The sequence below is a fragment of the Cydia pomonella genome, chromosome 3 (genome assembly GCF_033807575.1).
Source record: "Cydia pomonella isolate Wapato2018A chromosome 3, ilCydPomo1, whole genome shotgun sequence".
In the NCBI taxonomy this organism is placed as follows: domain Eukaryota; kingdom Metazoa; phylum Arthropoda; class Insecta; order Lepidoptera; family Tortricidae; genus Cydia; species Cydia pomonella.
Genome location: NC_084705.1, coordinates 5,957,254 through 5,979,713, shown reverse-complemented (window position 1 = coordinate 5,979,713; position 22,460 = coordinate 5,957,254). Strand labels below are relative to the sequence as shown.

The window sequence follows — 22,460 nt, the reverse complement described above, 5'->3', positions numbered from 1 at the left end:
CGTGCAGTTCCTATTGGGACCGTGCGAAGTACATGGTGGGGGTAAGTAAAGCGACCCCAGCGCAAAAAAAAAACAGGTAAAAATTAGAACTACCTGCGGATAGCGTTTTAACATGTCATGAAATTAAACTTTAATTTACGATTACTTCTGAAATAGTCATTTAAATTGTATGGTGTAAGGGACCAATGTAATCTGTATGAAAAGTTTAATATAACTAACGTATTTAATTTGATAATTATTAATACTGTATCCGTGTAAGTAGCTTTGCAAATGTCACGTACTATGTCATCTTTTTCTAGAAGTTAAGAATGGGTATAGTATGTTATCCAGAAAAGATAAGACATCACGGACTTTTTTGTTGACCCATGAAAGAGAGACATCCCCACCATACATTGTGTTGTTATATCTCAAATGGATTTTAGGCAGCGTTTTCGATTAAAGCTCCAAGCCAGCGTGATTTTTTACGACAACATCGTTATATTTCAAACAATTTACACAAACTTAACAAGTTATATACCTATTTCCTCAAGAATTGATAGATGAAAGTCGTATGAAAATATGTTCAGTAGTTTTTAGTTTTGGAAGATGTAGTGCATTGACATTTTTCTCTAGACTTGCGGACGCTAGGTTGCATGACAGTCATGCACATAGCGAATATACTTACTCTACTCTTTGATGTGCGGAGCTGCAGAACCTGGACCCATCTTTATGGGCGAAGGAAAAAAGGACTTCAAGGTCAAGTTTAAGTTTTATAAAACTACAAATTACACTCTGCACTACTCGCCAGCCGTTTGACTCTCTATTAAACAGAATTCCCTAGACTCCGAGTCAGTAAAAATGCATGTGTAATTTAAGACCAACAGTCTTTATTTTGAATAATTATTTATAAATACAAATGAGAAGTACCGATTCACAACAAATTACCTAGATTACAATGTTCGACAAAATAATGATCACTTATCACTTCATTATAACGATCTATGTACAAGTTGGGCGGCCTCTTGGCCTCTCGGCCTCACCGCCGCGGCCTCTCGGCCTCACCGCCGCGGCCTCACCGCGACAGCGAGTGCGAGCGCTCCCGCGAGCCCGCCGACGCGGCTCCGGCTCCGCTGCCGCGTGACCGGTCATTGCCTGTAACGTGCACAGAATCATTACTCCACGTGCCATATAAAAGTAATCGTTGAAGTAGGCCCTATTCGTCAATATAAGGACTAGGCACCATTCTTTAAGAACGGAGCGTCTTTAATAATATAAAATCTACTCCCAGATACTAACCACTTTTTGAGAGTTCTGAAATACAATATTATACTATATGTTGTAGTTGGAAACAAGAAAAATAGTGATGATAAGTGTCAAAATTAAATTGTTTCAATGAAATGAATATTTTTCACAATTCTTTTGTTAAGAAACGAAAGCTTTGAAGAGATTTGTAAGTATTAAAATTATACTCAAAACATAAAACAACCAGATAGATAATTAATACGAAAGCGAATAGATTAAGAGCACACTGACAACACAATGTAAATAACCATTTAAAATATCATGTCGCACTATGGTTTACGTGAAAACATAAAGAAGCTTCAGAAGCATCTACAAGTGATAAACAGGCCTGACCTAAGGAATGATGGCCTTGTAAACTGGTGTCCTATAACAAAAAAACCATTCATCATAATTGGGCATCGGAGATTTTATCGCGCGGTAAGACGTTGACGAGCTATGGAGTCGACATTAGCAATAAAATTCAACTCATATTCATACTCACTTATGATTTTCATTTTACAATCAAGGTCAAGGAACCTTGTCGAGTTTAAAAATGATGCTTTAATTGACATTTCAAAATTTTCAATATCCCTAAATCGAAAACCATTTCGAGAGGGGCTCCTGTAGATTACAAAAAAATAAATTATATATATTTTTTACGAATTTTTGTATTCAAAAATTTTTGTATCATTAAAAATAGTTAAAACGGAAATTGATGTCACCCAGCTCCTTCAGTTCTGCCACTACAAGCAAAAAAATTACTTCCGATTGGGTTGATATTGTCATTGTCATTGAAAACGGGATGAAAACCATGGTTTGACTTTTGACGTTTGTGACACTTGTTAATTTGTGATTTTATTTTTAACGTTTGAGGTTATGTCACTCGCACTGTTGTCTATGCTCAAACTTAAATTAATTCAACGTTTTTTTCCAGTGTATGAAACAGATCCGTGACGTCACGATTCTCACAAATGACGTTTGTTACATACGCCCTTTTGTTTCAAGTAACAATATAAATAGATTTTATGACCAAAATATAGGACTTACGCAAAAAAAAAAAAATACGGGTACCTTAAATTAGTGCGTTCTTTCGGTGTAGACAATAAAACGTAGCACTTAAAAATATGAAATGTTGTCAATTTTGCCTTTGAGTATATAAAGATAGAATATAGGCCATTTTTTTGCATTTTTGAAATTAATATACATATTATTTTTCATTCTTTAACATACTTAATGTTTTTTCTGCAAATTCGTAATATTCTTATTTTTATTTTTAATATGTATGTACTCGACAAATTAAAGAATTGTTTAAATTAAATCATTAATTAAATATACATATTATATATATATATTATTTACGAGTATGTATACGAGTTGAACTTTTAACTAATGTCGACTCCATAGCTCGCCAACGTCTTATCGTGCGATAAAAAACTCCGATGCCTAATCATAATAATAATACCATGTCTGGTCAAAGTAACTTAGATACTATGAAGCAGACTACCTTAAGTGTGTCATATAGATCGATGTTGAATACAATTATGATTGAAATTATGTACATTGAATCAATGATTTAGATTATCAAATGTGATTCAACACTGGGCGATGGCAGTGCACGTAAGACAACAGGACGTGGAACATTATGACTATCATCAATTTTAAATATTTGAAGTAAAAAATAATTGTAAGTTATTAGTATGACAATTTGAATCTGCCCTAAACAATGTACTTAGTCAGGTCATAAGTTCTGTCAAAAAGGTTTTGACTGATTTTCTTTCTTTAGATATATAATTTATGTGTACTGGATTGCCAAAATTGCAACTGTCCGTGTTTTACCAAACCTACCTGTTGGATGGCAGTCAAAAATTTGCGTGTCACTGAAAAGTACCGTAAGTGTGAAGAGTAGGTAGGTAGGGTAGCTGAAGTAGACTTGTTGGAGAACATTTAGATGGTGAAAAAATAACGTTCTTATAAAGTAGGTTCATACAAATAAGCAATTGTATTTATTTTATTAATGTGACACTTTTTCTTTCTTTTACTCGCCTTTGTAAACCAAGTAGTAAATAAAGACGCGATCTAAATTTTAAACTAATTATATAACGTTTTCATCAGAATAAAACAAGCTTTCAAATCACGGCATACTTTTCTCATTAAAGCTTTGTATTACATTTTATCAGTCAAAACCTACGTGACAGAAGTTATGCCCTAACTAAGTAGTGAAAATCTATCATCATACGGAGTGTTATCGACTCTTTTTTGTTCAAAATAAACACAATACTCAAACACAGTATACAATTGGCAGACAAAAGGCGAGGTATCACTATTTTACAATAACGCCCATTTTCTAGTATTATATTACAGATCTATTCACCACGCATGACGTCAAATTCGGATGAGCTAAACAGATTGCCGAACCTATCATTGTGTAAATAATGTTCTGTCATCAACTTGCATGAGACAATTTGCGATTCTGTCGCTCAGCGGTTTAGCAGTCTTGGAGGTGAGGTTTTCATCAATGGGTACTACCATTGTAGGTCGTCGGTAAGGTTAAATTGTTTTTTTTTTTTAGTCGTCGATTCGAGTCGATATTCGCTAGTATACATACCTAATTTCTGATGTGTGGGCAGTTTGCTGAAGAAGGGATGCTTGAGCGCCTCGCGCAGCGTGATGCGCTGGCTGGGCTCGTACTCCAGCATGCGCGTGATGAGATCAAACAGCTGCCGGTGTTCCTCGCTGTTGCTCTGTTGGTACCTCTGCAGGAAGATAACATCGTGTTACATGACTGCGTTCCCTTTGCGTGGCACCGCGCGGGCACCGGTGCGAAGAGAAGCGACGCCTTACTTTTCATGCGACGAGAGACCTCATGTAATTGCCTTATAACTCGAGTGAAAGCTGTAATCCGAACGAATAAAATGTGCTCTGCATACTTTGATCAGCATCAAAACACATGATGAAAATAACAAAAGACGATTTGTCGAAAAAAGAAATCGTACAAATGAACGGTCTGCGCTAACTTACATGTTTACTATATTTTAAATGTATAATTGTTAGTGCAATAAAGAATATTTACTTACTTACTTATTTACAGAAATATTTTTACTCGCTCCGACCGATGTAGCAATGAAATAGCTAGTTTATTTGGCAGTAATCAGAAGGTAGTCGGCAGTTAGAAACACCTCAATGCATACACAGCGGATTATCTTTAATCAGATGCTTATCTAAATTAACTTTGTTTATGTTAGAAATCGTGCAATCAGGGCACCAGTCAAGGGTAACGGAAATCTTAAATACGCAATGCGTGCCGCATTCTATGTGGCGCGTACATCAGTGGAGCATGAAGGGCGACAGAACGGCAACTTACTAATAATGGTTTGCAGTTTTCTCTGACGTATCTGGCGGCCGATGACTTTTCGTCCCAGTCTAATTTGCCGTGGTAAAAATATTTCGTTCTCGTTTTGCGCGCCATTCTGGAAATACACAATCAATATATTAGATACAGTTTAGTAACACAAATAATTATAAAAATAGAGTACGTCATGTTCGTAACGTCTGTGTATGAGTAAATTCCACATTATTACCAAATCAAACAAGTTAATATGCAAATATTAGCCTGGATTAAGAAATGCCTTGTAAAGCGAGACCGATCGCGGGCAAGGCGTAGATAAGACAGTCTTTTGTCTCAGTAAACTGATGTATGAATAATAGGTAGGCGCGTCTTCATACTTATTATTGTCAAATGTCACCAACAATTGCCCAAATATTAATAAGTCATCTCTTTCCTACATACGTTAAATGAAACTAAATCCACGCGACAACGCGAGAGCAGACAGCGAAATTGCCAGAAAGAGAATAGATATGGTGTTTGGGGTGTGCTCTCGGTCCTGTTTAGAATATTGGAACCGGGGACTCCTGGTTGTCGATATACAAGTGCATTCCCTAGGGTCGCCGGTTGTGTACCTGTAGGGGATGGGCCCGAGGATGCGCTCCATCATGGCGAGGTGCTCGCGGTTGTCGATATACAAGTGCATTCCCTAGGGTCGCCGGTTGTGTACCTGTAGGGGATAGGCCCGAGGATGCGCTCCATCATGGCGAGGTGCTCGCGGTTGTCGATATACAAGTGCATTCCCTAGGGTCGCCGGTTGTGTACCTGTAGGGGATAGGCCCGAGGATGCGCTCCATCATGGCGAGGTGCTCGCGGTTGTCGATATACAAGTGCATTCCCTAGGGTCGCCGGTTGTGTACCTGTAGGGGATGGGCCCGAGGATGCGCTCCATCATGGCGAGGTGCTCGCGGTTGTCGATATACAAGTGCATTCCCTAGGGTCGCCGGTTGTGTACCTGTAGGGGATGGGCCCGAGGATGCGCTCCATCATGGCGAGGTGCTCGCGGTTGTCGATATACAAGTGCATTCCCTAGGGTCGCCGGTTGTGTACCTGTAGGGGATGGGCCCGAGGATGCGCTCCATCATGGCGAGGTGCTCGCGGTTGTCGATATACAAGTGCATTCCCTAGGGTCGCCGGTTGTGTACCTGTAGGGGATGGGCCCGAGGATGCGCTCCATCATGGCGAGGTGCTCGCGGTTGTCGATATACAAGTGCATTCCCTAGGGTCGCCGGTTGTGTACCTGTAGGGGATGGGCCCGAGGATGCGCTCCATCATGGCGAGGTGCTCGCGGTTGTCGATATACAAGTGCATTCCCTAGGGTCGCCGGTTGTGTACCTGTAGGGGATGGGCCCGAGGATGCGCTCCATCATGGCGAGGTGCTCGCGGTTGTCGATATACAAGTGCATTCCCTAGGGTCGCCGGTTGTGTACCTGTAGGGGATGGGCCCGAGGATGCGCTCCATCATGGCGAGGTGCTCGCGGTTGTCGATATACAAGTGCATTCCCTAGGGTCGCCGGTTGTGTACCTGTAGGGGATGGGCCCGAGGATGCGCTCCATCATGGCGAGGTGCTCGCGGTTGTCGTGCGTCTGGAACAGCGTGATGCCGAGGTGCAGCTCGAACATGATGCAGCCGATCGACCACACGTCGCACGGCTGCGACCATCCTAATTCTGGAATATCACAAATTTACTTATTATTTACTGTAATAATATAATCCTTTGTTTAAAGACGCCACAGTTAAATGGATTTGCAAGTATCGATTTCCACACTTTTGCAATATTTTACTATATTTCAAGCCAAATTGTATTAAATTTGTTGTGTGAAATGTTCTCACAATTAATTACATTACTTGTCATTAAGTAAGCCGGAATGCAGTTGGATATTTTAAATACGTAACGGAAATAGCTTTAGTTCTTAATAATGTTCACGCGAATAGCATTGATATCACATGGGATGGGATAATAAAAGCAAGTAAACAGATAGTGGCATTATGTTGAGAAATGCACTAAACGTAGATATGACAGTGAAGGTCAAAGAGCGCACATATAACGCAAGATAACAATATTGAATAATATTATGATGCCCTTACATTTTTCTAGAAGAATGTTGTCATTCATGACATTATAATATCATAGTGGCATAATAGGAAAAAACATATAGTCGTAGTAACACAATAATTCATTTTTATTTAATTAACCAACTTACATTACACTGGCTGTACTTTGCCAAACATGGAAGTTATAGGTCAATAATTAGGATCAGTGTTTTTGAATATTTGTTTATCTATGTATGTGAGTATTTTTTTCCTTTCATTTTTACACAGCACAGGTCAAAAGTTTGATTCATCAAAGCTGGCGTGAATAAAAAAAAATCGTATGTGATAAAATGTACGCGCGTATTTAAAATCGTATACGAAGATATGTGACTACGGATCGTGATAGCATTCCAGTCAGCTTTGGTGACTAGACGGCAACCTTTATAAAATGAAGCATTAGTTAAGAGTAGGTAGCGTGTGGTAAGTAGGTAGCGTGTGGTAGGCAGGTAGCGGTAGTTACCTAGTATGACCTCCGGCGCTCGGTAGTGGCGGGTGGAGACGATGGTGGAGTGGTGCTCGTAGTCGAAGGTGGCGCTGCCGAAGAGTAGGTAGCGTGTGGTAGGCAGGTAGCGGTAGTTACCTAATATGACCTCCGGCGCGCGGTAGTGGCGGGTGGAGACGATGGTGGAGTGGTGCTCGTAGTCGAAGGTGGCGCTGCCGAAGAGTAGGTAGCGTGTGGTAGGCAGGTAGCGGTAGTTACCTAGTATGACCTCCGGCGCGCGGTAGTGGCGGGTGGAGACGATGGTGGAGTGGTGCTCGTAGTGGAAGGTGGCGCTGCCGAAGAGTAGGTAGCGTGTGGTAGGCAGGTAGCGGTAGTTACCTAATATGACCTCCGGCGCGAGGTAGTGGCGGGCGGAGACGATGGTGGAGTGGTGCTCGTAGTCGAAGGTGGCGCTGCCGAAGAGTAGGTAGCGTGTGGTAGGCAGGTAGCGGTAGTTACCTAGTATGACCTCCGGCGCGCGGTAGTGGCGGGTGGAGACGATGGTGGAGTGGTGCTCGTGGTCGAAGGTGGCGCTGCCGAAGAGTAGGTAGCGTGTGGTAGGCAGGTAGCGGTAGTTACCTAGTATGACCTCCGGCGCGCGGTAGTGGCGGGTGGAGACGATGGTGGAGTGGTGCTCGTGGTCGAAGGTGGCGCTGCCGAAGAGTAGGTAGCGTGTGGTAGGCAGGTAGCGGTAGTTACCTAGTATGACCTCCGGCGCGCGGTAGTGGCGGGTGGAGACGATGGTGGAGTGGTGCTCGTGGTCGAAGGTGGCGCTGCCGAAGTCGATGAGGCGCACGTCGCTGCGCTTCACGCGCCGCAGGTCGTGCTTCTGCAACCGCAACGTACACAAATGTACTGACCGTCCCTATTTACGTATTTTAAGAGCGACCATTTTGATTATGCAGATTTCGTTATCTGGATTCTACGAATATTATCATCTGTTAAAACGAATTGAAACATTTCTATTTTGGCATATTTACTCCTCGTCGAGCTAGTTGTGATCGGAGTAAAAAATTAAACAAATTTATGAAAAGCTGTCTCCTCTTGTCTATATTTGCAAAAAAAAATCATCGTCGATAGTAAATATAAGGGCATGTTTATTCAATGAGAGTACTTTTCACTATACTTGATAATAGTTATGATAATTATTGAAATGACACATGATTCCATGACGTCTAAAGATTAAATTGACCAATTTTTCTACATAAGTATTAACATTATCAACCCGAATACAAACGGGGACGACGGTACAGTATGTATATATAACAGGAAACGATACACGCAGAGGATAATACTAATGAACAATGGAGAACAGTATTATTAAAAACAATGTTAGGGAAAACCAGAAACCACAGCAATACACTCTTGAGTTACGTTACAGTGATAATATTCATGAAACCAATTCGTGATATTAATAAGCTTACAGTAAGTCTGTAAGTGGGCGAGACAAACATCGGAGTCGGACTGATTCGCTCAATGCGTCGCGAAAGTAATATTAGATGTCGAGTCATCACGTACATGTGGAGGTGTAATATTGAAACGTACAGTTATAGACAAAATACCCAATAAATTGCATTGAATAAAACTTCTATCAACATTAAAGATTACCATTACACTGTTAAAATTCAGGTTATAATTACCGTGTAAATCTACGTTTCCTGGCGAGTTTGATCTACCAACAGCAGTGCCAGTACCAAAAACTAACTTCAAAAGCATGTAAATATAAATGGCATATAATTGTATGGTCCAACTGGCCAACAATTGTCCGCGTTTACCGTATTGTGAACGTTAATCGTCAGAGCACACGGGCGGCTAAGAGTAATGTAATGCGATGTGTATGAACGCCGTTCGTCAGGCGGTTGTCCGTACCTTCTTAGAGCTAGCGTACACACTGAGCACCTCGTAGTCGGAGTCCACGAAGAGGATGTTCTCGGGCTTGAGGTCGGTGTGCGTGAGCTTGTTGTCGTGCAGGAACAGCACGGAGTACACCAGCTGGTACGCGATGTGCCGCACCTGCTCCAGCGGGTACGGCTGGTAGTTGTTGTCTTTCTGCAATGCCATATACGTAACACGTTAAACTCATCACATAATTTTATAATAGTTGTCGATTAATTCGCGCCAGTTTTGGTGAATGAGTAACCTCAACATTTTCTTAAAGATGTACAAGTCTGAAAGAAACTATAGACGCCTGGAGAAAGGACACTCTCTTTACGTTGCTTTCTAATGAGCTTTACAACCGACAATTAGAAAAGGCGTTATCGCCACGACAGACTATTTCTGAGAGTAAATTAGGCAATAAATTGACACGCTACGCTTCTTTAGTATGCGAGATTAAATTTTAGCAAAAATGCATGGTATGTGGAGCGTGACGGCATTCGAAGTTTCTTTTCACGATGTATCTTTTATATAATTGTGTAATGCATGGATTTTACTTAATGTTCTATAAGAGATATATCAAAATAAAAGGTAGAACTCACCAGGAAATCAAATACGCTTTGTCCGAGCATTTCAAATGCGATGCACATGTGTCCGTGGTATTCGAACCAGTCTAACATTTTCACACATAAGCTGAAAGAGAAATAACAATATCCGATAGTAATATTTGCATTTATATGGGTATAAATACAAACAATTAGTATAAAGTCTACGCGTGAGACAAGAATCTGTAGGAGGCTAGAATAATTATCAAAAAGTTGGCTATTTAGAAATAAATGACGCGGGAACAGACGGTATTTTTGTGTTTTGAGTTGACATCAACTTCTTCACTGGCCACTTGCCAAACAGAAGCCATAATCTCGCTTATAAACGTGCAAGGTCAAATATTGTTACATTCGAATCTCCTTGATATCAAATAATAAAGTCGTCTCGCAAACTATTCAAAAAATGTAGGTGTACTCACTTTTTACAGTCTGGGTCAACTTCAGCTAACTTTTCTAATACATTTATCTCTAATTTCGCAGCCTCTCTGTACTTCTCTACATTTTTTATTATCTTCAGAGCCATCCTGTGCTCCCTGAAATCATAATAAACAATGACTTAATACGATTACTTACGATTGAATTTGCTGGCAAAAATTGCAAAGCAAAATTTAAATAAAAATACACAACAACACTGCGAAACAATGTTTCAGCATCCGGCGCTCAAAGTGCTAGTCACCGCTCTAATTCAGGGCTATTTATTGTACAACCGGCTTGTAAACAAAATACGTGAGAGTAATTGATCATTTAAAACTTCCCAAACAGGTATCGCCTTGTTATATTGCTGGAATTTAAGGTACGTAAAAATGTCAAGTCTTTCAGCCTACAACTAATGGGATCTTTTTGGTTACCATAGTTACTATTATTATTGTTCCTTAGGGAAGTCCAGGAGATTTTGACTATAAAAGTAAAATAACCTATAAATTGCAATGTTTTAAAATAGACAGCAATCGTTTCCCCCTGAATTCTTCAAATACATTTGGAGATATTATAACAGAGGCTGAGTAAATAGTACTTACATTTCTAAATCTTTCACCTCCACCACTTTGCCGAACGTGCCCTCACCGAGCGTATCGATGATTTTGTCTGCAATGAAACCAAGTAGTCGCAATTAATAGAATGAAGCGGTGACAAAGTCATGGTCGAGTTTACAATCGATTTTAAACCATTAAAACTGTCAAGTTACCCTTTGAATGACTAGCATCGATGTTTAAGATTTGTAACTAGTTCATTTTCAATGTGGTTAAAAAAGGATTAAAACCAATGTCGATAGCCCCCACCATGACTTCCGATAAAATATAATTACAATGATGGTATTAAACTTCATTTATTAATATTATTTGTAATCAAAAATGAAATTAAAAAAAATATTTAAAATCTTCATTTTCAACTGGAAACACTGAACTGGAAAGCTTGATTGAAGTTCTAGTAAGAAACAAATGATTTTTATAAAATCTTGATTCCTGTTGTTAAAGTCGATGTTCTGTGTTATTTTTTTACATGTTGATTTAAAATGTTGTGTGAATGTAAAATGCGCGGCAAACTAATATATGCCACCAGAATTTTAGTAATTTTAAGTGTCTTTGAAAAGTATAATATGTATAGTGTAAAATAAAGATATAGTTTGTTAAGTTATGTTGTGGACACGAACATCTCGCTCCCATGACATATCCGGGCCAGTAGACGAGGTGTCCGTCCTTGTCGTCCTTGACGGAGGAGCGCGCGCGGGAACTCTGCAGAGGGACGCCGCCGCCGCGCCAGGCCGCCAGGAGTCGCCCGCAGTCGCCGCCAGCGCCGCCAGCACCGCGCCGCGCCGTCAGACCGCGTCGCACACGCACCACGCCACAAGCACGAGGAGCGCCACGCGATCGCCACGACCCGAGTAGTGTTGTACCCAACAATCAGACAATGGAACGGTTGCCCGTCAGACAAGCGACAATTGGTATTGTGTGTCGTACATGCTGTTAGATGGCGGACGGTGGGCGCTGCGGAGCGGTGTCGAGCGGCGCGCGGCGGGTCCGTGCGGCGCCGCCGCCTCCGCCGCGCGTCGCTCGACGGGATCGGACCAGGACGGGGTGGGACCGCAACATACGCACTTTACTTTCATCTCGCTCTCATAATAACCACTCAAACAGGTCACAATAGGGGAAGTGTCCACCCGTATCCTGACGTTAAAGCACTAATAGAATCATTATTGCAATACTAACACTAGCACTCGTATCTATGTAGCACCTTTTTCTTTTGGACTTAAATATATTCACGCAAAGTAAAGACATGTTAGTCTTGAGAAAACGTACAAAAAAGCACAATACATGCACTATCATTGCAGTCATTAATATTTTTATGAATACTTAAACTAATTCAATGTCAACGCACGGTTATACTTCGGCAATTGATAGCGACTCGGAAGTTCATCGTGTACCCGCATTTTATGCTTTGCTAAGTACCCACATACATAATTAGGTTTCAGTAACGAAATACATGCATTTTATATGTGGCATCGTTGCGCTTACAAAATTCAATATGCGCAATGAAATATGACTAGTAATGACATGGTAATATAATACCTAAACCCAAAATTACTTTTTACAGAACCTAATTGTCCACATGCCAATTTTGCAGGCGTAACGACGCAGCCACTATTGTGATCGGTTTTAGCCACGCCAGCTATTTTTTTACTAATGGTTTTTATAGGTTGCAGTTTAAGGAAAATCATATTTTTTTAAAGGGACTTATTTGAATTTTGGGATGGTCGATATTTGGCCGAGCCGGAAAGTCATATCATAACAATATTGAAACTATAGGAATGTGAGCAAAAAAGCACGGACCAGGTTATTGACACGCGGCACACAGACGCAGACGGCAGGCGGTGGGTTAGGCGGTGCTTACAGGCGGCGTTGCCGCGCGCCGCAAGTGGTGGCGCGGGCGCTGCGGGCGCCGGCGGCTGCGCAGCTCGGGCGGCAGCGCCACCACGTCGCCCACGCCCAGAGGTTCCGGCTTGCGCCCGGGTTCCGTCAGCTCCGACCCTTTCTCCGCCATGCGCCCGTACATCTCGTCGAGGTGGGCATACTTCATTATCAAACTCTGGATTTCTTTCCGTCGCGTTTCCCGCTCGCTCAGCATGCGGTCGCCGACAGGGGTTTTGTCATCGTCCTCATCGCTCGACGGAAAGTAAATCTGTCTCTGTCTACCCACTTCTCCCACCGGCGAGGTTGGAGTTCTTGTCACTTTGTTTTTCGAATTCGTATCGTAAATACTGTGCTGTGGAGGGGAGACTAAGTCCCGAGCACCTGGATGTATGTTGATATCAATGGGTCGAAGCGAAAGTTTCTTTCTGTCGTTGTTCTCGCTTCTTTCGGCCCTCAGGGACCTCCTTCTGTGTCTGCGATAAATGCTATCTCTATCTTTGCCATAATGATGGTCTCTAAGGGGATCATCAAACCCATTTTTATCATAGAGTTCCTTCTCCAGGTTTTTTTTACCCATCGAAGGCATTCGACGGTCAGCTGTATTTCTGTAAGGCGTCTTATCTCGGGTTTTTTCTCTAGAAACATTATTTCTTTTAAATGAATTTTCCCCAAAGAAAGTCGTCGTTAAACTTTTCATCAACCCTCTCGATGGTTCGGGCTCTAACGTCTTATCTCGGTCCACGATGTCTTTTCTGGCCTTCTCCTTTTTCTGAACTGCAATTCGATCAAGTACGGATGAATATTTATCTTCTAAGCGACTTCTAGTGCTACCTAGAAAAATGGTGCTCTCTATATTGTTATTAGCTTCTTTTAGGGGATATCGTTTAGAAAACGGTGATAACTTATTATTGTTATTTTTTATGTGAGCTCTCCGGAATGAGTCACTACGTCCGAGAGCATTAATACCGGAGGTAGAATGCAGTGGGGATAAGTCTATTCGGGATTTGGAAGCGCCCAGGTAACTCGAGTACGTACGGTCGTCGTTCAGTTTCCTCGCACTGGTCACACCGGAGAGCGACGTATACGGCGAGATGTGGCCATTGGTGTCATATCGTTGGACGCTCGACAGCGATAAGTTTTTGTTGGATAAAAGCTTATCGTCATATCTAGTTCTCGCTGCTGTCAACTTTGTATCGGCGTCCGATTTCTCGGAGGGTCCCCGTCGTGTCAATCTATTGATAAAACTGGAATACCCATCTGATAACAGCTGAGTTACGCTTGCCGTAGTAGACGATCTCTGGTAGCGATGCCGTCTGGGGCTTGTTGTGCCATTACCGTTTGCAGTTATGTTGGCCATGTTTGTTTAGTCTTGCAAGTAGTTTTCACTTTTATGTAAGCACTCTTTTTACTGGGACACGTCTCGCAACACTCACTTAACGTCATAATTTCACATTAATTATTAAATGGATATATTTTGTGTTCGCCGATGGGGTTAATGCTTCACCACCGGACATTACACTGGTTCTATCTCGAGATTGAGAGCGTACCTAAGCGCGAACGAATTTCAGAAAGATCAGTAGCGCAGGCGAGTGCGGCCGGCAGTGCCAAGTAATGGTCGTGGACTAAAAATATCAGCAACCCGTGGGAGCGCCCTCCCGCACGCTCCGGCTGGCCGCCGTGCGCGCATTTCGTCGCATTACTCTCTCTATACCTACGAACTTATGTCGAAGTGGCATTTACACCTAATACTGCTACCAAATACCTGTATTTTAATTTAACCCACCGTCGACTACATTTGGCACAATTAAATTTCGATTTTTTTGCCTAAAAATATTTTAGTAACCCAAGTCATGTATTAAGATATCGGGAGCACAAATTCAGCTTTTATTTCCAATTGCATGTGAGTAATATACATATCTATTGTTATTAATTTTTTATTAGGTTACGGTGCTACTAACATAACTGATAAGCTATAACTAACATATTTGTGGACCATATGTTGTCTTTAATAAAGAAATTTTAATTGTATATTTCAATTTAATATTATACTCTCATAAATAATATCGGTGTTAGTCATCAACGCACACAAGATTTTGGCATCTATTCTACGAGTTTAGTCAGGTGAATATAGACTTCTACCTTCAAGCGCCAAGGGCGCCTTTTATCATTTTCATTGAAAGAGACATATTATTGCAATGTTTACTTGATAGCGAGGCGAGCACCTTTCTCTGACCGGCGAGCGAGAGCCAAGACAGTTCTGTCAATAAGCGGCGTGTAATTGGGTTAGTGGAGCGCGTGCACGGAACAATGATGCGCTGCCGTTGGACACGCGTGTGCCACAAGCCCACAATATCATCATCACTGTACAATGTACATGCCGTAACTCTTTATCTAACAGGTCAAATGTCGAACGATAAGGATATTGTATCATGTATATATCCTAATAGGGGAAAAATATAATGCATTAAAAGCAGAACGGATGCAGGCGCAACGAAGAACGTCCGATAGCTGGGTAACGACAAACACGAGGGCGGTCCGTGCGACTATTACACTTATCATTTACAAGGCACAGTGTAAGTAAATAAAACTGTAGAGAGTACTCATTGCGATATCTTTATCTTAGTACGTACTGTAAACCGGGGTTACTTTGATTTGCGGGTCGATTTTGATAATAACTTCCATCGCAACTAAAGTGCTTATTTTAACGAGTTGAATAACAGCTTAGCGGTTATTTATCCTGTTTTGGATACACTGATCCGGTCACTATGCATTAAAGCAACTGGCGGGTGGTTTGGGTGGGCGTGTAATACTATTATTTCGTAAAAAAAAATATATGAGAAGTACGCTTTTCTTCCTGATTTTATTTTCTGAGAAACTTTGTACTTGTGTCAATAATTAATAAGTGTAATTTTATGGTGTCTTACATTAATCAGTGTTTATTCAAGAGTTAAAAAAAAAACACAAAATTCGACAACCCAAACATGCTCACGGAGCCGGGGAATCCATAAGTCGGGGTGTCTTTGATCACTTATACGTGGTGAATTTGATCAAATTAACACCAGGAGTTATTTTGGGAGCTTCCAATGTTTTCTTGTATACTTTCAATACTTATATAATAAACAAGTATCGTATGTGAGTCTGTAGTAGAGGTAGAGGTTGTAGAATTGTAAGTTTGTATGTAGGGGTTGATGTCCGGAACTGCTTATCTGATTTCAAGAATTCTTTTGCCTGTTTCTATTATTTAGAATTAACTTTATTGGCTACATTTTGTCATCATGCTCCGCTTTCGTTTTTTTTTCATAGTACGCGCGTGAGGCTACCAGGGTATTAATTTAATAAAATAAACTTTTTTTAAATTTATAAAACCATCCTAAAGATTACAAAAAATGAATGGGTCGCGAGACTGCAAAAAATATAAAGAAGAACAACTCTATGATGCACTCGCAGACATAGTGGCGGGCAAAAAATATATAAGTGTTAAGGCAACATATCGAAAACCCGGGTGCACAGACCATATACAGGGTGATCAATCCAAAACGGTCAGTATGGAGAAATCAGAAACTCTGAGAGATAGCCACATCTGTTCTTAGGAAACATGGCTTTTTAAAAGTAATAATAATGAAATTCAATCTTTTTTATATTCACTTATAGTTTCAGGATCAATTATGCAAACAAATACTATTTACACGCGATTACATAAAGATTGACCAGGTTCGATTCCCGGTTATGTATGAGAGATTTAAAAAAAAGATTGAATGTCATTATTATTAAATTTAAAATCGAAGCCATGTTTCCTAAGAACAGATTGATCACTCTGTATACTGAAACGGAAAAGCGCTTGAAGTTATTCATTTGGTATGTTATCAAAGTACAAAGTAAAAAGATATATAACTTTAAAAGTACTTATCCGATTTTATTTCATTTTTTACGGGCTTTTTAGCGGGTTTACTTTAGATTGGCTTGTAAAAAAGTAGTCGTTTCAAAGCAACCCTCTTAATATAACTTTGTCGCGTTAATTTTCTTTATTTAAAAAAAAAAGTCAATATTATTTTTTATTTGGCAGGCCGATAGAAGAGAAAAACCGATTATCATATTTTATTTTCATATTTTTACATATATTAGGATCGTCAAAAAATGGTGCCAAACTAAAATTGATCAAAGTAATCCCGGTACGCGTTTGGGTTACTTACTTTAAATAATGTTTTATTTCAACGTGTAAAGGGTGAGTTGCATTCATTCTCGTTTTCAGGTACATTTGCATGCAATCCAACGGAAACGCTCTGCCAAGATATTTCACGATCTTGGCATATTTATCGCAACTCGACGTCATTTCAAAGTGGTACTTTCACTTGCCAATTTTACAAATTTACAGTATGTAGTAGGTTACGTTCATTTTCAGCGAAAAAGTAACTTAGCAACTTTTTGTTGTTCAAGAATTTAAATAGCACGACATGCAAACCATTTCACATGACCAACGTGTTTGAGAAGTAGCTGTGACTCAGACAAATACAGAGCCCACTTATTTCGTAACTATTGAGAAAATATTATTTAATTTAATACACTGGACAATGTAGGTACATACCGTTGGTATTAACAAGTAATCATCGAGAGACAGAGGATAGTTAAAACTTTGTAACTTATATTTGAGAGCCTTTACAATGTTTAAAGTCTTCATTTTGTAAGCAGTTATACACAGAGTAATTAATAAAAACAACGTCCCGAATGAGGGGTTAGCACAGGTGAATTCCAGGTATTGAATGGGCACTATCATCACTAAACACTATCTTTACGAACGTTTGGTACAATTACTTAGTGCAGTCGGCTGTCAACTATCGGCGAAATCAGTTGTTAGTATTTATTCGAGTTTGGGGACAGGTAAGAAACGAATCGGGATTGGATAACGCATCCCCTAGTTCTCAGGGGTACGTATTGTTAAGACTACAAAGAGGGGTCCCGAGAAGCCCGGGTTAAGAAATTTCTTAATAGTTCGACAGACCTCATAAATAAATGTAGAATTAATATGTACATAGCGACTCAATTTACTCGAAAACATAATCTAATAGATTTATAATTTGCTAAACGTAATATTACTAAATGTAAATATATTTACACTCCCGGCCAAAAGTATAGAAACAAGATTATATTTTAATAGAAAAGTATGATTTTTAAGTGATGTAATATATACTACTCATTAGAAACAATATGGTAAATATAACAGTAGAACATTTTAAAAGTAAATTACTCAAATTGTGGCTAATGTATTTGCCAGTTTTTCAAAGCAATTAAAAGGGTATAATTATGTTACTTTTTCCTAATTCTTTTTTTATGCTTTTGACAATAATGCTTTTGTGGTTGCTTAACGTAAATTTTAGGTTACAATTATGAAACAAAGACAGAAACATGAGATATTAAAGAAAACAACCGTGTTTCCATACTTTTGGCCTTGGCTGTAAATAAGAAAAGTAGTTAGTTAATTAAACTGAAGCAGCAAAATAATGGCATGAAGTGATGCCAATATAATATGAGGGATTCCTTTATAGAGATGACACTGACCTTGGAACCTAGTCCACTACACGCACCATCCACATCGAAAAGTATTTCAGCTACCGCGGAAAGCACTTTAACTACATCATGCCACTTGCACCCATGATCTTTAAGAAACCGCTTGTAAAGTTCATAGAAAGACGTGAACCTCAAGGAGGGAGGCAGCCTTATATGCTGGTGTTTTATTACTAGTTCTGTCATTGCGTTATCACTACACATCACACGGTTTACACGGAACAGCGCCCAAGTTAGGGCGGCGGGCGTTCAGCCGGCCGGCTGCCTCGCAACTGTAACGCGGGGGCGATACAACCACCCAGTGCGCGGCGTATCTTCATCCAATAACAATGGATAATAAAGATTATATTTTTATAAAACAAAATAAAAAACACATTAAAACGGTTGTGGCAGAATTTGAGGCGAGTATTCGCGTTGGTCGTCTTGAAGCGAACTGTATGGTGCCGCGACAGATTGAGGAGTACAGACCAATGGAGCGGAGAATCGTAATGGAATCTTTCGGTTGGAACAGGATTTATCCGCGCTCAGGCGGCCCGTTAATTGTCGACAACTCCTTGAGCAACGCAATTACACATACCTTTCTTTGAATAAACACCACAATATCCACTTAGGTATCGCCATACGCATGTTGCTTAGATTTTGTATGGCGTCATTTTATCCTATTTTTATGGAGGAACGAATGAATGTCTAAAAGGGTCTAACTTCATTAATCCCTCAACTCTCAACACGTCAAATTGTCAAAAGCCTTTATGTCCCACGCGTTTATTTTATTTTTCATATATTTTCTATGAAATCCATTAAGCGATATCGGAGCTGTTAACGGGAGACGTACCTTTTCTGCCGACGTGAACGCGACGGTGGATGAGTTAAAGAAATAATAAAAAACAAAAATGAAAATCAAAGTCAGATCCGTACTTGGCGTCGTCGTAATGTAGTCGGGTCATAAGTTCTGTCAAAAAGGTTTTGACTGCTATAATTTATGTGTATTGGTTTTGCCAAAATTGCAACTGTACGAGTTTTACCAAACCTACTCGTTGGATGGCAGTCAAAAATTAGCGTGTCACTGAAAAATACCCTAAGTTTGAAGGGGTAACCTGAAGTACGGACTTGTCGGAGAACTAAATGCTGGTGATACAGCGGCGTAGCGTGTGCTCTTGCCGACCGGGGCCCATCAGAAATTTACCGCCCCGTTTATGATCAACATTAGTTAATAGATAAGAAAAAGTTCAGTAAATACAACAAATAAGTTCAAAAACTAAAACTCGACTACTGAAATCACAATCCAGCCGCGTATTCACGTCTAACGACAATCCCAAAATAAGCAAGTAGTAAATAAAGACGCAATCTAAATTTCAAACTAATTATATTACGTTTTGATCAATGATCAGTTATTTATAAAATAAGCTTTTAAAACATGACAAACGTTTTTTATTAAATTTTATCAGTAAAAACCTTTGTGACAGAACTTATGACCTAAGTATAGAAAAGCAAGAAATCTGCTATTTTTATTAGGAAATGTAAAAAAAAACAAACATTTTATTATAAGGTGTATTAGTGTAGTGACTGTAGCGTAACTAGCGCACGACCCACACCACCAGACTGGTGTGGTAAGTAGACGTACACGTTTCCCAGTTGTCTCACAAGCGCGCTACCGACGCTTTAAATATAGGCACAGTCAAGGTATTAAATATCGACACATACAAAGTGCCAATAACATCTATACACGACCTTATTTCCGTACATTAAGGTAGTGTGTACATCTTTTTTTAACTTTGTCCGTGTCGATATTTAACCTGAACTTTTCAAGGATTAGATAGATTATTTACACATGTTTTATTCCCGCCAGTAATTAATGACGGTTTTTGCAGAAACATTTGACATTAAAGCAATTATCATGACTAAATACTCTTGCTAAAGTAATTTTCCGATTTTTATTAATAAAAATAAGCATGAAGTAATCGTGTGTCTCACGAGGGCTACATAAAATTGATTGAATTAACTGAAGGTGGCCGGCGCAGAGACGCAGTAAGCGATACGGGCAAGGTCGGCCGGAAGGAACTGGGCATTACCAAATAGATAGGTGGGCTACGAAACGGCGTACCGCATTTATCAGACCATATCTGCGAGCGTGCCACTCGCCTGCTTTGATTATAGGCGATACCGACATGCCTACATACATCTTATACCGGCGAACTTGAACTCTTGACTTTGCTGTTGAGCAATCGTCAAGTGTAATATAATGTTACTAATAATTACGGAATAAGACATAAACTCTAAAAAAACATCCAGAAGGACAAAAGATAACTGTTAACAAGGAAGAAGATAACACGGCCTTATTAACATTAAACAGTACATAGCTGTGTACAGTCACGTAACACGGTAATGAGAGAAATTTCGAGTTGGAGTATTGAACCTGTACCTATACAATGTGGGTCGTTCGTCAGAATGATTTCTTCAGTTGTAATGAAGTTGCGGGACGTCTGATTCATTCGCAAAACTGACTCGAACTAGCTGGAGGCGGGTTTCAATTTAAAATTCGTAGTACAATTCAAAACAATTGAAGCGGACGCTTCTTGATTATTATCTATTAGTCAAATGTTCCAGTGAGTGACTTTACGAGTAGGTACGGATTGTTTTTACCAGGCAATGAGGCGGGCAATGTTAAGGAAGTTTATGGTGTACATGGCTTATGAATTGGTCCCCGTTAATCCGTTTGCTGCGTATAGCGTCAGATTGTATGGGAATACTCTCCAGTGCAGGGCCTCGATACAACTCGATTCCCAGCGGCTTGCCTGAAATTTCCTTGACATACAATGCAACGTACGGCGTAATCGAGACGAAGGCTTTAGTTCTAGGTAGAATCCTAGACCTATCAAGTTAATTATTATTTTATTTTATCAATTTTAGTTTTCCGAAAATGTATAGTAACATACACTCGCGTGCAAAAGTATTGCATCACTTTGCATTTTTTCAACTGCACCCAATAATTTTGTAAACCGGTTATTTTCGATTAATTATTTTAATGGGATCATGTCCCTTGAAGTTTTAGCTTTACGAAAAGTTAAAAAATATGGAAAACGGCCCAGTATTTTTCAAATTATCGGCATTTTCCCGATTTGTGAGCGGTTTCGCGTTATCACGCGCACGAGTTGCGCTACCCTTGACCCCTATAAAACGGGGGGTAGGGGAGGGGTTGTTATCAGTCACTTATCAAAAGTTGACCGGTACACATCTCCGCATATTTTCCCGTGAAGAAGACCTGTGAAAAATGGAAACCACTGAAGCTGAAGTCCGCCAAGTCGTCCAGCTCCTGCAAGAGGGGCGTAGCCAACGTTCAGTAGCTGCCACGCTGAATTTAAGTCAATCTACAGTTTGCAGAGTTTACCAGAGGTTCCAACGGACTGGATCCTTTACTTCAAGACCAAGAAGCGGCCGCAAAAAGTGTACATCAGAGAGGGCCGACCGCTTCAGTGTCACAACATCTCTCCGAGATCGACACCTGACAAGCGTTGCCATCCAGCAACGTCTGCGTGAGATACGAGGAGTGGCTGCCAGTGAGTGGACAATAAGAAGAAGACTCAAGAAAGCGAACTTGACACCCAGGAGGCCTGCAACGGGGCCCAGATTCCTGGCGCGACACCGTACAGCCCGAAGAGAGATTGCAGAAAATCATATGGACTGGACCATTGAGCAATGGACCCCAGTTCTCTTCTCGGACGAGTGCAGAATATGTTTGAATGGATGTGACGGAAGAGGAAGAGTCTACAGAAGGCCAGAAGAACGGTTCGCCCAATGTTGCTTCTCCGAAAGGGTCGCCTATGGCGGTGGATCCGTGATGTTCTGGGGCGGCGTTTCCTACGACGCGCGTACAGAGCTGGTTTTCGTGCCTGGCGGGGGCCGTGGCGGTGGATTGACCGCTGCAAAATACATTACTGACATCCTGAGGAACATGTTGTTCCTTATGCCGGTATTTTTGATGAGGGGTTCATCCTAATGCAGGATAATGCCCCGTGTCATACCGCTAGGGCCACCGCAGCCTACCTTCTCGAAGTGGGCATCGACACCATGGACTGGCCAGCGATGAGCCCGGACCTTAACCCCATTGAACACGTGTGGGACTACCTGAAAAGGAGGATTCGGAAGCGGAATCCTGCCCCGGCCAATGTTGAGGAGCTGAAGGGAGCCTTGCTGGAGGAGTGGGACGCTATTCCACAAGATTTCATTAGAAAATTAATTAGGTCTATGAAAACCGCTTGATTTGTGTGAGGAGGGCTAGGAGTGGCAACACCAGGTATTA

At 40.7% G+C, this 22,460-nt stretch overlaps 1 protein-coding gene across 11 annotated transcripts in view; it reads right to left on the bottom strand.

Moving 5' to 3' along the window:
• Positions 1–846: 846 nt before the first annotated feature.
• LOC133515902 (serine/threonine-protein kinase Doa) overlaps positions 847–22,460 on the bottom strand; it is a 76,734-nt gene continuing 55,120 nt past the window's right edge. For 7 of the 11 annotated variants that reach the window (XM_061848540.1, XM_061848541.1, XM_061848543.1 and 4 more), the window contains 10 exons: positions 11,347–11,428; positions 10,715–10,781; positions 10,118–10,231; positions 9,696–9,786; positions 9,088–9,267; positions 7,918–8,047; positions 6,168–6,312; positions 4,622–4,727; positions 3,866–4,013; positions 847–1,131 (listed from right to left, as the gene is read on the bottom strand). In XM_061848540.1, coding sequence (XP_061704524.1) covers positions 1,052–1,131; positions 3,866–4,013; positions 4,622–4,727; positions 6,168–6,312; positions 7,918–8,047; positions 9,088–9,267; positions 9,696–9,786; positions 10,118–10,231; positions 10,715–10,781; positions 11,347–11,428 — 1,143 coding nt within the window. In that variant the 3' untranslated portion in view covers positions 847–1,051. The other 4 variants (XM_061848538.1, XM_061848539.1, XM_061848535.1 and 1 more) reach the window with 4 other exon arrangements.